This window comes from Corythoichthys intestinalis, chromosome 2 (genome assembly GCF_030265065.1).
Source record: "Corythoichthys intestinalis isolate RoL2023-P3 chromosome 2, ASM3026506v1, whole genome shotgun sequence".
Taxonomy (NCBI): domain Eukaryota; kingdom Metazoa; phylum Chordata; class Actinopteri; order Syngnathiformes; family Syngnathidae; genus Corythoichthys; species Corythoichthys intestinalis.
The window spans coordinates 54,897,415-54,912,248 of NC_080396.1; the positions used below are offsets into that span (position 1 = coordinate 54,897,415).

Below are 14,834 nucleotides of genomic sequence, written 5' to 3' on the forward strand. Positions count from 1 at the left end.
ATTGTGTGCGTGTTAAATATTTGCAACACTTTGTTATGTTTTATGATACATATTTCCACAGTCCTTAGGGTTTATTGATACCTTGAAAATGTTTATAGTAATACGAATTCCCAAGATAATGAGCAAAGAGGAAACGGAAACATTTAAGTTGCAGGCAATTGGTTTATTTAAAATTACCAAGTGTTAACTACAGTAGGTGAAAAAGTAAAACTGCCCATATGACAATACGCCACAACATCAGTATACTATATAGAACTTCACCAAAATATTACACCAGGAAATGAAGGATGCAGTTTTTGAAATTACATTTGTCAGAGGTGCACAATGTAAGATTTGGACTTGAATTGTTCATGAAATGGCCATAATATTTCTATAGACACTAAAGTAACAGTTTTTTGGGAAATACTTGTAAAACGGATCTCAAGGGTTAAGCAGCAATCTTTCAATTTCCATTTTAAAAGATGATTTACGCGTTGCAAATTTGTTTCTGTTTTGCTTCCGTGTTGATCATCAGCCAATCACGAGACCCGTTTCCAGTCTTCGTCTGGATTGCCACAGCCTGCGCCAGCTTTAACAAACCGTCTAAATTATGTCTACCACTCCAGCAAAAAACGTCGATACGAATTTCAAGGGATTCAAAATAATAACAGGAGCAAAACAAGTATATGCATTCATTTGGCGCAATTGCGCTACGTTATTTAGCATGTGGATCCACTGAGCGGTGCTACGTTTCAGTCCTTAGCATGTGGATCCATTGACCGGGGCAGAGATAAGTCTTTACGCGTGTAAATATTTAGTCGGTAATTGAAATTAAAATGGATGGAGCGATAAATTTTCTTGGATGGATGCTGTCAATGCATGACCAAATTATACTGTATTTTTCTTTGCCAGTGTGCTTATACATTCAGAAAAGTACCCCTCCCTGCTGTCATGGTGAGATAAACTAACTTGGACCTCATATCATGGCTCTTTTCATTGTAATTACCAGAGGTGGGAATCTTTGGGCACCTAAAGAGTCAATTATGATTCAGAGGCTACGATTCGATTACAAGTCGATTATTGATGCACCCCCCCCTCCCTTAAGCAGCTTTTAATGTTTCGTACATTAGTTACAAAAATAATCTCAGGCTTAAATAAACAACTATTTCAGTATCAAGTTAACAGTTCAAAACATTAAATAAAATACTCACGTCCCCATCCTGTATCAGCAGCTTTAAACTACATTAATTTAATGTTGTGAATCAACCGTTAAAGTTGTTAAAATTGCTCCCGTTATTCCATAACTTCCCATCTGTCTACTTTCGACATTTGAAATTTTCAAAACTGTTTCATCATTTAAAGATAGAATCAAGTCAAGATTTTGTCGATGTAGGAGTATTTTAGACAAAAAGTTAATTAGGTTCGTTTGTAAGATTCGCTACAACAGCCTTCCAGGGAAGTCTACTGCTTTAAGATGGCGGCTGTTTAGTAACGCCGGCAAGTCTATCATTTCGCATCTAATTTTCTATACTTGTGCTGCTAACGCCACCGAGTCTGTCATTTTGCATCTAGTTCTTTATACAATTGATATCTACTGTTGCATTATGTGGGTGTAGTTTGTAGCGGCTGTCGGCAGCCGTCAGATATTATTGTTTTTTTATTTAGCGGCATGACTTAAGCCAGAGACGTGGGTTCAGCATTGTAATTACCCGGCTAATGACAAGCATGATGTTTACTCTCAGACCGTTCGCCATTGTGTCCCGAAGACCGTGCTGACTGTGTTTTAGTTCCGCTATTTGGAACTAAATGGCTATTTCAAGGAATTTGGATGTTTGTGAATCGTTCTCGAATCTTTCACGGCCGAATCGCAAATAATCTAAGAATCGGAAATTTCTCACACCTCTAGTCATTACTAAATGTTGGCATTATTACATTGAAAACATCTTGGATAAAAATAAAAAATAAGATATATCTTCTGCAGAGCATTTGTCGTATGCCACTTAAAGTTCTTTTCCTGCAGCTCCTCCAATCTGAAGCGGTATTCTAGGAACTCCAATAGGGAGGGAATTTTGTGCTGGTCAATATTTTGATCTAGTTGAAGTTTCCTTTTTGGACATCAACCCTACATTGCGCACCTTTAATTAGAGTAACATGAGCAGTTTAAGACTGTTTTCATCTGTGACAGTGCTTTAATGCTTTAATTGACCGACTGGGTGCTTGTCAGTGAAGTATATTGCTGCATGTATAAAAACAACATGAAAAATGCTTCATTACGTTAATTCAGTCATATGCCTATTTACAAAATAACGAGGTACAAATGCCTTACATACATGACTGAAGCATAAGGATGACTGTAATTAAGAGAACGAGAAGACAAATTCTTGGACACCACTTAAATACTGCCAAATGTGTACAGTGGACCCTCCTCATACGAGCACAATTCGTTCCACAGTCAAGCTTGTAACGTGAATGTCGTCGTATCATTAATGTATTTTCTCATAAGAAATAATTGAATTACAGTTAATGTAACACTTCCAATGAAACCCCCATATTACCCTAATATTAATTAAAGGCATTACTTTTAAGGCTAAATAATCAGAAAAAGAAACTAAAAGTACAAGACAATGTTATTTTTATATTGTATAAACGCTTACCAGATTGTAGAACTCGAACGCTTATACTCATAACATGCTAACACGTGCACTCTTTTCATCTCCTTATTAGTTTTTGCATTGTTTCAATTCCGAGCATTATTTTCTTTTTCTCACCATTGTCTTTGGCACCACTTTCTTAGGGTATAAAATTGATGTTTACTTGTAAGCACAAATGATTTGGATGCATTTAGATTTTAAAAAATAATTTAAAAAACGAGGATGAGCAGCAGGTGGACAAATGGGGGACTGTTGATGCGAGATGCTCGTATGGCCTCTGGTGGGACGCCGAGACACTTTGGAAACACAGCAATGCCACCTGGTGGGATGCCGAGGCACTCGTACACGCCACGTGAGAAAGAGGCTTTTCTGGATTTCACTTGTATGGTGAAAATTTGCTCACATAATCAGAGTCATTTTCTCCCGTGACAATGCTCGTATCGTGAAAAACCCATAAGGTGAGGTGCTGGTATCATGAGGGTCAACTGTACAATGAAGTGCTTAAATGATGCATTTCATCGTAACACAGTAAACCAAAGTGCTCTTTGGCAATATGCAAACAAAGAAACTGTGTTGACACAAGTTGAACACATATTAAAGAATATGCTTTCTGGGTGGACTACTTTTGGAAAAAAAAAAAAAAGTCTTCTGGAATTTTACAACCCTCGCAACGGAGGTATGGATCGCAAACCTCCAAATCTGACACTTTCAGAATAAAGAGGAGAAGCAAACTTGCGACGTGGAGGGCGACTGTGCTTTTGTGGAACCTCATTTTGAGCTTGACTCAACAACTGCATTATGGACAACATCCTGTGTGGTAGATCAGAGCAGATATAATGCAAGAGACATGTCAGTCCACATTGAAATTTAAGAAAGCATGAAACAATAGGACCTATACAAACTAATTATCCACTAAATAATGTGTCTAACCTGTCATTCAGGTTCTTCTTGAAGGTACAGATCATTATTCCAAAAAAGAAGACTGCAAACTGTCTCAGGCCACACCAAGTCCAAAAAGCTCGTTCTGGAGTCTTTCGGAGCAGCACCTCAACTCTGCGTAGGTTAGAAAGTGTAGACCGCTAGTTAAAGTGGATCAATGTGTGTCAATGCTGAAAGATGCTGTTGTTTAGATGTGCAAAAGACATCGCCAGTTCCTACATCACATGGTAAAGACGCAAGTATAAGATAGCTTTCACATATCGACCCTCGTGAAAAAATTCCTTGTGGGTTATCTGAAACCAATCTTATGTAACTTATCTATATTTCATGGCAATGATTCTGTTCACAACTTGACACACTTCTTAAAGGGCCTCACTTATGGACAAAAAATTGGCACTAATTTTATAATTTTGTAAAAAATACTTTCCTGAAAATAGTCTGAGTTGTATTTTAGAATTGTCTTCTGAGGATTTTTGTGATAGATTTTGGCCCTCCCACACTTAAACTGAAAACTGTGAGCACAAAAATGAGTCCATTTCCCAACAGGAGTATGTGTGTCTCTCCCATCTAATGTAAAAAATCAGATGCCATAGCTACTTTTCACTTTTCAGTGTGCCGCCAAGACAGTCGTCATATTACCTATCTGCGTTGGTGAAGCACATATATGGGGTATTTGTGTGATTAAATTATGTATTTCACTGCCTCAAAGCGAAACCATGTTCAACTATTTTTTTCAAGTTTTTAACAAACAAGTCTAACGCAACGCCTCATTTGTAACTGTCGATCCACTCCATTGACTCCAAGAAGTTGTGAACATTGTTAAATAAAAAATACATAATCATAAACATGATAACATAGATCAAATACAATAATAACATGTAGACAGAGGGACATGTGAGGCCGCGGTGGGCATTGGCCAGAAAGTCATAAATTTTGACATTTTTAAAGAGCGATTATGAGTTATTGATTGTGGTACAAAAAAACATCCCTCCCTGTACTATTATCATGAAAAAATAGTGTTGCAATGGACATTCAAAAGTGTGTACAAAGCTTTAAACAGGTTTATTTCATAGAGAAAAAGAAATAGAAAATTTTAGAATGGCACTCGAAGGTGTCAGATTCACTTCACACTCAAAACAAAAGTTATGTCACCCGTATAAGTATGATCTTGTTCCGTTGTTGCGCAATATTAATAGTTATGGCATGCCCAGGTGAAGGAGGTCGGATTCTTACATTTCTACAGTCTCAATCAGAGTCTGGAACAACAGCATCATAGGGACCAGCAAGTAGGTAAAATATCCAGAGGGTCCCAGCATGCTCCAATACGTTGTCACGTTGCCCAGCAGAACTGTAACAAGAATAAACATATTTGACTGGGCTGGGGTCTGTTTCCTGAATGCAGCTCAGGTAAGTGTAAGGTAAAAATGCAGTCCATACCATTCTTGGCGGAGTCAAAAGTGAGAGGAAGTTCTGTAATTGTCAGTTTTCCAGTTGAAGATTGGAGTTCAACAGAAGTGTTAATCTGCTTGCTTTGGCTGCCTTGAAAAAACGGCAATTCTGTTGTCTCAATTTCATTATCCTCTTCTTCCTCGGGAGCAGTCTCTGGGAATATCGGTGTTTTTGTGCAAGAGTAGTTGTCGAATCCTTGGGACATGGTAAACATGTTCATGTTCGAGAGAAGTTCTGAATACAAGGAGGGAGGAAACGTGAAATAAAGATTTAAATTTGTCTGTGCTTCCCCTCAAGGTTTACCTGACCTACCATTGCGCAGAAGAAATTCATAGGCATCTTTGTAACCACTGTGATAGGCTTGTTCTACAGTCTGAATCAAGAACAGAACATTTTGTATTGGTTGCCAGTAGTTTAACTTGAACGACGCAGCATGAAATTGAGGTTCAACATGAAGGAAGCCATTTGTTATTTATCCACGTTGACAAAATAGGTCAACTCATTACTGCTTGGAGAATATAAAAGATATAATCAGTTATTCCGCAATTCATTGTGAAATAAGGCTCACCTCTAGCTTTATGGGGTAGAGTGCATTCCAAAATCTTAGGCCATTGGCCAAATTGCCCTTCAGAGTTAGTCCGGTCACCACCATGTCCAACATGCATGGTTGATCAGGGGGGCAGATGTCTGTCTCTCCAGAGAATGGAGAAACGGTTAAAGTATGACTGGGTAGTGCCAGAACTGGCTGTATTTTGCTGAAACCTCCATCCATATAGTGCTGAAGATAGGATAACACAGACACATTGTAGTAGACTATAACATGACATGGTAATTTTTCAATGCTACAAAATACTCACTACTCCATTAAGGGAGGGAGGCAGCATGCCGCAATATCCCGGAACAAAGCAGCTACAAAGCAGGGCCTGAAGTATCGAAAATTGAATTGAAAATGTAAAAATGAGTTAAATCAATTGCTATTGTGTTTTTAAGGGTTGCTATGAATCAGCAACAATCATTTTAATCTATAGCTGCCCTCACCTGTACGACATCCTCTTTTGACTGGTACTCTGTTATAACAGTGTAATGGCCGTCATCCAGACGGGTCATAGCGACAGCGAGACGCCCATTTGCAAGGAGATGTGCATCAGTGGGAAGGTTTTTGTATAATACATATTTTAACCATTGCAGAATATCAACAGAAGGGTTAAATGGCCCAAGTGCAAAGGCCTTCATCACTTTTGCGAAGTTCAGCATCTCATTTCGCATCGAGACTGGGGAGAAAATGAAGAGAACATGATTGGAAAATTAATTTGCAAACACAAAAAAAAGCATTCATTAGGAAAGACAGAGACACTTACTCAGGTTTATTTCACAGGCAACAGCAGCAGCTACCAAAGACCCTGCTGATGCACCGAGGATTCGTGGTGCCTTGTGCAGTATCCATGGCGCATTTTGTAGAAAACACTGAGCAACGCCTATCTGGTAGGTGGACAAAAAACCTGATCCAGAAAATGAAATTGAAGATGGTGCCTCTCGAAAATTAACACTGGATACCTCGAGAACCATTTTGAGGCTGTCAGTAAAAGCCAAATTCCAATTTCAATCAGTTATCTGAGAATTGCCCAAAAATGTGTGTCCGTCTCAAAGATACTATTCGGTGAACTGTAGGAGGTTTTTCAGTGATGCCTTTTAAAATATCTCAATTAGCCATAGCATATTAGTCAAGCACATGTGATTCTCGTGAGCATACAACACTCTTACTATTTGTCGTCTACTGTTAAGTTTATTCCTCTGAAGCTATTTTCCATGTGACACCATCAGATGATATATTCAAATTTGTTTTAATTACGGATGTGGATCATTAATCATAGAAATATACCCAAAATATAATTCGACAAACAGATGTCCCTTTGGAAAAGTGATTATACAACAGAAACTGTAAATGAGCCTATTTTTGTGTTCTAGTTGCAGTAGGGTTTAATGATTAATAATAGAATTATTTCACCATCATGGTAAAAGAAGCAAGAAATAAAATGCACACACTTTTGGTCCTGCACAGATTTGAATATTTATTAAAACAAGAACTGCATTGAGCTATTGAAATGTGTACTGTTGGTCACCATGACATATCTGTGCAAAATCCTTATTCTGTTCAAAATGAATCTCACAATATTTGTTTCTCATATGAATTATAATTTTTGTAGGCTCTGCCTGTACGTTTCATCACAAAACACAACATTAATGTAATTTTGCATTACAGAAGTCAACGCAGCATGTTTTGTGGAATTGGGTATAGTGGTCAGCACCAAAGTTGCTGTTGTTCACTCCTATATAGAGCACATCCCTCTCTCTTTCCAAAAAGCAAGCTAAAAATGACCAAAACATTGTCTAAATCATTCATTCAACTGGCGCAAACTCATAATGATCTAAATTTGGGATATTTTGCAGTTTTCTTTTTTCATACCCGTAAAAACATTTGAATACAACTCTTCAGTAATGTTTTTATTAGTGTTAATTGTTGTTAATTTATCAACAGAGGTGGGTAGTAACACATTTCATTTACTCCGGTACATTTTCTTGAGTAACTCTTTGAAAAAAAAATCTACTTCTTAGAGTAGCTTTACCACGTAATACATTTTATTTTTACTTAAGTAGATTTGTGAAGCAGAAACACTGCTCTCACTCAGCTACTTCGGGTTACACTAGTCGTTACATTTTTCCTCTTCATTCTACACATTGATTTTATTTTTGTCAGAGATTCCGACAGTGGCTGTCTTAGTTTGACCAATGAGACGTCGCAACAATAACCGCATGACTCCATTACACCAATCAGAGGAAACAATGCTTTTCTCCACCAGAGGGCGTTTATTCTCTTTGGACCTGTGATGTTTCAAGTGTTAGTGTGAATTTGATGATTTTTGTGTCATCTTTTTGGCCTAATATGGTCATGTAATAGATTATAGTACAGTATAATAATAACAGTTCATACACAAAAATATTTATTCATCATTCGTTTCGTGAGCCGCTTATCCTCACGAAGGTCAGGGGGAGCTGGAGCAAATCTCAACTAACTATGGACAATAGGGGGGTACACTCTGAATTGGTTGCTAACCAATCAGAGAAAAAAGGGAAAAAGTATACCATTATTTAAAAAACAAAATCATACATTGTAAGCAATTACTCACAATGTTACTCCTTACTCGAGTATTCTTTTCAATAAATACTTTTTTACCTGTACTACAGTACGTTTTAGGATGACTACTTATACTTAAGTAATATAATTTAGAGGTAACACTGCTCTTACTTGAGTAAAACCTTTGGGTAGTCTACCCACCTCTGTTTATTAGTGATGAATTAAGAAGTAATACAAATAATCCACTTGAAACCATTAGATAAGATCAATTAGACTGAAAATGCCTTGTGTTGTAACATCTTTTTTTTCATCTCACAGGACAAGTTGGTGAGCACTCTGGAGAGGTACGATCAGGGGAAACCTGAAAACGTTCTTCGCTGAATTCAGAAAAAGGACTGCCATCTGGAAAGTTCGAGTCCTGAAGGGGTGAGTGAGCTGGAGATGCGTTGTCCTCCAGCTCTTTCCTGATGTCTTGTGGTGTTTTCAGAAATCTAAGAGTTGACAAAAATAACACGTTCGCTGAAGATATGAATGGCATGAAATGAAGATGAAAAAGTGTGACGAGTGGGAGGAAAGGGAGACCTGAAGAGCAATTTTTGTCCGGGCTCCTTTTTGATGATGTTGAGTTTATAATAATGCCTCAAAGCACGAGACATTTTTTCATAAGTCATATTATCCCGGTTCTAAAAAGGACGCAAGTAAGCATTAGTTGGTCTGCGAAAAACTTTGAACATATTTGAACTACACATATTTTGGTACTATATTTTTCGGACAATAAAGTGCACCGGATTATAAACAGCATCATTGCATCAATGTACTAGATTTGTTCTTTATCTTTTATTTATGCAATTATTGTTTGCTTTATTTATTTATAATTCGTCCCATTTTTTTATTTGTGATTTACAATCAATTTAAGTCTTGAGTAATTTACTGGAGCAGTATGATAGTTATGCTCCCCAAAAATAGGTTAGAGGCCATTAATCACAACCAAAATTCATATACCGTACAAGACACAGTCAATTTTGGGGATAAATAAAGGATTTGAAGTGCGCCTTACAGTCTTAAAAATATAGTACTTACCTTGTGATGTCCCCAGAGATGTGCCAAGCCGTCGGGATCAACTATTCTGAAAACTAGACTGCTGCGGTCCTCCCATCGGATGTATTCTTGATATTGGTCATCACACAGCATTTTGTAGACATAATCCCAAAGAAGCCTACACTCTGCTCCAATTAAGAGATAAAAAGTCAGTTAAACCAGTTGACCAGGTAATACTACTATTGTTGTACCTGTGATCAAATCACTTTAAAGGTTCAAAGGTTTGGCTGACTCAAATGGAGTGTTTCACCAATTTTACTGATTACGCATGTTAAAATATCTATTATTAAATTATGCTTGTGAATTGATATCATGAGCAGAATTAACTGCATTTTCTAAATATTTAAATACATTTGCAACTGTGCCACTACTTATGACTGTGCCAACTTTTGTGTTATGGACAGACACTTAGTGATTTCTTTTTTTTTCTTTTTCTTTTTTTTTTTTTTTTTTGCATTACCAGCAAAAAAATTGAGCAACGAACTTCTACTGACTATAATATAAAATCATCATCAGCATCATAAATGTAGTAATATTAAATTACACAACATTTAAAATGTTTGCAATAAACTACAGTATGCCTAAACTCATGCCCTGATGCTGACACAAATGCATGATGTCACATCACTCACTAATTAAGCCAAACCCCTTTGTAGGCACACAGCCAACACTACAGTTGTTATGTGACTGTAACAAGGTATTTTATTATTTTTATTACCATATTTTCATTAAACAGCGTTTTTGTTAGAAAACATGTTTTACAAAGGTGGTAGTTTGTGTGACATATTAGTGATGTCAGTGCTTGGTCAAAAACAAATTCAACTCTTTAGTCAAGCACCACAGTATTTGCCAATAAAGTTATGACGCTAAATAGTATTATCAGTTTTATATACTGTAATGTTTGTGCATTTATACTCTGCAAACACCTTGACAAACTTAGAACCCTGAATTAAGTTGAGTAAGACTTCTTTTAGTAGTATAAAACATGTGAAACCACTGGCCTTCTTTTAAATAGGTCACTAGGATTTTTTCCCTCTTGATTTGGCTTTTACATATTTTTTAAGTTATATCCATCAATAGTCTCGTTGTGCTTTTCCATACCATGTGTGCGTATGTGTGTGTGTGTGTTCTCTGCTTTACTGAATAACAGTCATTGATATGCAGATTTTTTTTTAAATTGCCATAACATCTAAAAAAAAATCATGCATATCAATGCAGATTTTTTTAATAGCCATAACATCTACAGGAAGGTAATGTGGGAAAACATATGACAATCCCCATAAAACTTTTTAAGCACGGCTTAAAACTGTATTGCCTGTAAGTGCTTGGAATTTTTTTTACTATGAGGAAACAAATCATTACCTGGTAAGCGACCACCGGGTTTGTTTGTTTGTCTATCAGACGTCACTTGGCAAGACAAATTCAGGGGTTGCTGTATGAGTCTTTCTGTTTTGTCTTATTTGTGGGATACAAAAAAGAGAGGGCCAAAGGTCAGAAAACATGTGAACACAACACCAGAGCACCAATAGTGTTGCATTCATTAAAAATCTAAGCAACTGAAAGTGAAAATATTTTTATAGTAGGTGAAGGAATTAAAAAAAGGTGCAGCACTAATAACTGTAATGTCATTACTGGCCTCTGGCGTTGTAAGATTACTAGCTCCTTAAAAGTATGCTGGCATGCACGTACTCTCTGCAATGGAAACCACCTTGTTCTTTCCACCACAGACCATTGGTAGTTACTTAACATGAATATGAAAAATTACAGTCTGTTATACTTTCACACACAATTATATGAATGAGTTATCGATTTTTAACACACCATTTAGAAGGGTATGTTTGTGAAACTTTGGAACGTTGACCGTTATACACAGTGTTAATAATCAACCAGCTACTGTATTTGTTAAGCCGCTGGTCTGCATTTCAACGAAAGTAAAATGCAAAAAGTAAAAAGTAAAAGTAAAATAGTCTTTTGGGTTGAGAGAGACGCAAATCCAAAGTTTTGAAATGTTTCCTCAAATGTGTGAATTCTTGAATAAGGTGTTTGCCTGCAAAATATTAGACAACCCAAAAAAATTGTCATCAAGATATTATTAAGATAGTATGGTTGATGGCTGTGGTGTAACCTTGTGTGTTATTTGAGGAGGGATGCAGTGAGGGTTCAGTTTTTGGTTCAGGGATCTGGGGCCTCTCTGTGCTTTGGATATCACACGTGGTTGAGGGTTCATGTCCAACACTCTTCTTTTGCTTTATCACACACTGGAGGATCTCATACAGAACATCACCTGCAGACAACCAGTTGGTACTTGTGAAATACTTTATGTATGTGTAAGAAAAGTCAAATCATGCACGTTACCTGGATTTAGCGTTACCTGAGCTTGGGCAGCGATACCTGAAGTCCTCCTTAGTGAGAAGGCACAGGGCTCGGCCATTCATCTCAAAGCATCCCTTCTCAGGCCGCCGTAGTGAATACTCTTTGTGGGCCCAGTGAAGCCAGAGGGAGACATCAGCCCTATCCCACAGAGATGGATTTATTCCTGTAGACGCACAGTTCATTAAAAAACATTATTTGAGTTCTTTTGTATGTGGGTCCTTCCAAAATTTGAGGACAGTTTTTTGATTAAGAGTTTGCCTTTTTTTGAAAAACGGGCAAGGTTTTTTTTTTTTTTTTGCTACAGTTTCAAGGGGGGAAAATATATATAAATATATATAAATCGTCGTCTCGCCCACCCGGGCGGTATGGTCTCTCCTTTCAAGCTCGGGTTCGCTACAAGAGGCCTGGGAGCTTGACGGTTCAGCGTAGGATCTTAGTTGTCCCTAGGATTGCGCTCTTCAGAACGGAGACGTCAGACGTTGTTCCTGGTATCTGTTGGAGCCAAGCACCCAGCTTGGGGATTATTGCCCCTAGTGTCCCGATCACTACTGGCACCACTGCTGCCTTTACTCCCCACATTTTCTCCAACTCTTCCTTCAACCCTTGATATTTCTCCAGCTTTTTGTGTTCTTTTTTTCTGATGTTGCTATCGCTCGGGATTGGTACATCTATCACTACTGCTGTCTTCTGATGTTTATCCACCACCACTATGTCAGGCTGGTTGGCCATCACCAGTTTGTCTGTCTGGATCTGGAAGTCTCACAGGATCTTGGCTCGGTTGTTCTCGACCACATTTGGAGGTGTCGCCCACCTTGAGTCTGGGGTCTCCAGTCCGTACTCAGCACAGATGTTCCTGTACACTATGCCTGCTACCTGGTTATGTCGTTCCATGTATGCCTTGCTTGCCAGCATCTTACACCCTGCTGTGATGTGCTGGACTGTCTCAGGGGCCTCTTTGCATAGCCTGCACCTGGGGTGCTGTCTGGTGTGACAGACCCCGGCCTCTATTGATCTTGTGTTTAGGGCCTGTTCTTATGCTCCAGTGATCAGTGCCTCCATGCTGTCTTTCAGTCCGGCATTTTCCAGCCACTGGTATGTTTTCCCCATGTCACCTACCCCCTCAATTTGTCGGTGGTACATACCATGCAGGGGCTTGTCCTTACATGATATCTCCTCATTATACTGTATCTCCTCAGGCCTCCTCTTTACTGGGCTTCTGTTGCCTGAGGCATTCACCGAGCAGGTCATCACTGGGGGCCATTTTCATGATGTACTCTTGAAGGGATCTAGTTTCCTCCTGGATAGTGGCTCTGATGCTCACTAGTCCTCGGCCTCCCTCTTTCCGCTTTGTGTAGAGCCTCAGGATGCTGGACTTAGGGCGAAACCTTCTGTGCATTGTAAGGCGCTTCCTTGTCTTGTTGTGGGTACCTGTATCTCTTCCAGTGGCCAGGAGTTAGGACAACATAAAATATGTATGTATTAGTGCTGTCAAATTTATTGCGTTACAAGCGGTAATTAATTTTTTTAATTAATCACGTTAAAATATTTGACACATTTAACGCATGCGCGGAATGACCCGCTCATGCGTTGCCTCAAACGGATTACAATAATGCCGTTTTTTGCACATTGAGAGCTAAGAGGCATAGAAAGGCGAGTGGACACAAGCGTTCATTGGATTGTTTATTGGCATTAGCTTCGGCAACTCCTTCACAACAAACATATGTATCATTTAGTGAAAGCACAACAAAAATAATATTCCTACCTCTCAAAAAAATAATGTTAACAAAAACAATGTAAAGATAACTTGCATTCCCAATCAAAATAGCTATGCACAATACAAATAAAACTTACTCAGACTTTGGTCAAACTCTATTCAAACATTTCGTTTAGCTCAACAAATACACTGGATGGCAATATTTAGTCCCAATATACAAAGTATCAGAGGTCTCGTACGTTGTGAAGCCAGCACTCAAATTAACGTGAAATAGAATGGAAGGACCAGTAAACAGGGAACTACGGCGTCAGTCGAGGGACAAAACACACTCATTGGCTTGATTTGTAAGTCATTTAAAACTCATCATTGACACCTTGTGGTGTATTTCAATCACTATCTTATGTAGTTAAAGACACTGTGGAAGAACGGCAGGGAGCCCGAGTGACATCACCGCTCGGCGACGCCAACAATGGCGAGCTACTAGTTTATTTTTTGATTGAAAATTTTACAAATTAAAATGAAAACATTAAGAGGGGTTTTGATATAAAATTACAATAACTTGCTCTAACATTTATCTTTCAAGAACTACAAGTCTTTCCATCCGTGGATACCTTTAACAGAAAGAATGTTAATAATGTTAATGCCATCTTGTGGATTTATTGTGATAATAAACAAATACAGTACTTATGTACAATATGTTGAATGTATATATCCGTCTTGTGTCTTATCTTTCCATTCCAACAATAATTTACAGAAAAATATGGCATATTTTAGAGATTGTTTGAATTGCAATTAATTACGATTAATTAATTTTTAAGCTGTGATTAACTCGATTAAAATTTTTAATCGTTTGACAGCCCTAGTATGCATACATACTTTATGAAATATAACAAAATTATTTAACATTTACAAGGAAGACATCAACAACCCCCCACCCCCTTCACATGCATACTGTATTTCCAGCCAGATTTGGAATGACCCATATCATTTTTTAATAACAGGACTCACGTAGCTGTCCGGGAAGATGCCACAGATCATCCTGTATGGGAAGACCAACTTGCAGAAGCTTGTCTTTTAGGTTGAAATGCCCACTTGGCGGAATACTGTTTTGCGTTCCATGAATTGAAGAGGAGGGACTTCTTTTTTGATTGTCTTCCTAAAGAAATGTATTCACATGTCCATAAATATACACACTCCCAAACCAAAACATCATGCCTTAGTGCCCTCGAGCGACCTACCTTCACCAACACTGACGTGGACATCCCCTGGACTGACATGTTCATTTGCGTGTGCCTCCGATTTCAAAAAGGTGAGCTTGACTGATCAGGCGAGCTCTAACACAAAACTCAAAACCTGTTTGCTGAGAAGCACAACTGTACTGTTTTCGGATTCAACCCTTCCCGGAAATGAAAAGCGAAAGAAATCTCGAGCGCATTGTGCGCAAAATACTCCGAAAAAGTTGTCACACTATACTTTGAACAGTAGATGGCGCATGTGT

At 38.2% G+C, this 14,834-nt stretch overlaps 2 protein-coding genes across 3 annotated transcripts; both read right to left on the reverse strand.

The window, feature by feature from the left end:
• Positions 1 to 68: 68 nt before the first annotated feature.
• On the reverse strand, positions 69 to 6,706 carry pnpla1 (patatin-like phospholipase domain containing 1). The gene is made up of 9 exons (XM_057822699.1): positions 6,377 to 6,706; positions 6,057 to 6,289; positions 5,876 to 5,941; positions 5,587 to 5,796; positions 5,331 to 5,391; positions 5,007 to 5,252; positions 4,803 to 4,917; positions 3,561 to 3,683; positions 69 to 3,440 (listed from the first exon to the last, which is right to left on the reverse strand). Exons 1-9 carry the CDS (start codon positions 6,582 to 6,584, stop codon positions 3,287 to 3,289), a joined length of 1,416 nt encoding a protein of 471 aa, XP_057678682.1. The 5' UTR covers positions 6,585 to 6,706; the 3' UTR covers positions 69 to 3,286.
• A 198-nt stretch (positions 6,707 to 6,904) lies between these two features.
• On the reverse strand, positions 6,905 to 14,794 carry etv7 (ETS variant transcription factor 7). Of its 2 annotated transcripts, XM_057822713.1 has the most exons (8): positions 14,575 to 14,794; positions 14,345 to 14,492; positions 11,621 to 11,785; positions 11,375 to 11,533; positions 10,612 to 10,704; positions 9,232 to 9,374; positions 8,734 to 8,834; positions 6,923 to 8,642 (listed from the first exon to the last, which is right to left on the reverse strand). In XM_057822713.1, the coding sequence occupies exons 1-8, from the start codon at positions 14,617 to 14,619 to the stop codon at positions 8,459 to 8,461; spliced, it is 1,038 nt and encodes a 345-aa protein (XP_057678696.1). In that variant the 5' UTR covers positions 14,620 to 14,794; the 3' UTR covers positions 6,923 to 8,458. The 2 variants fall into 2 exon arrangements, with proteins under 2 accessions (XP_057678705.1, XP_057678696.1); XM_057822722.1 differs by lacking the exon at positions 10,612 to 10,704 and having other exon boundaries at positions 6,905 to 8,642.
• Between the last annotated feature and the right edge of the window lie 40 nt (positions 14,795 to 14,834).

What these genes read in the sequence shown, in the direction of transcription:
- pnpla1 (XM_057822699.1), bottom strand. Translation starts at nt 6,584, where the DNA reads ATGGTTCTCGAGGTATCCAGTGTTAATTTTCGAGAGGCACCATCTTCA. An exon ending in TCTACCCCATAAAGCTAGAG is followed by an intron (nt 5,392 to 5,586) that starts GTGAGCCTTATT and finishes TTCTTGATTCAG; the next exon opens with ACTGTAGAACAAGCCTATCA. An exon ending in AAGAAGAACCTGAATGACAG is followed by an intron (nt 3,441 to 3,560) that starts GTTAGACACATT and finishes TCTACCACACAG; the next exon opens with GATGTTGTCCATAATGCAGT.
- etv7 (XM_057822713.1), bottom strand. Translation starts at nt 14,619, where the DNA reads ATGAACATGTCAGTCCAGGGGATGTCCACGTCAGTGTTGGTGAAG. An exon ending in CCACGTCAGTGTTGGTGAAG is followed by an intron (nt 14,493 to 14,574) that starts GTAGGTCGCTCG and finishes ACATTTCTTTAG; the next exon opens with GAAGACAATCAAAAAAGAAG. An exon ending in GGACAAAAATTGCTCTTCAG is followed by an intron (nt 8,643 to 8,733) that starts GTCTCCCTTTCC and finishes GTCAACTCTTAG; the next exon opens with ATTTCTGAAAACACCACAAG.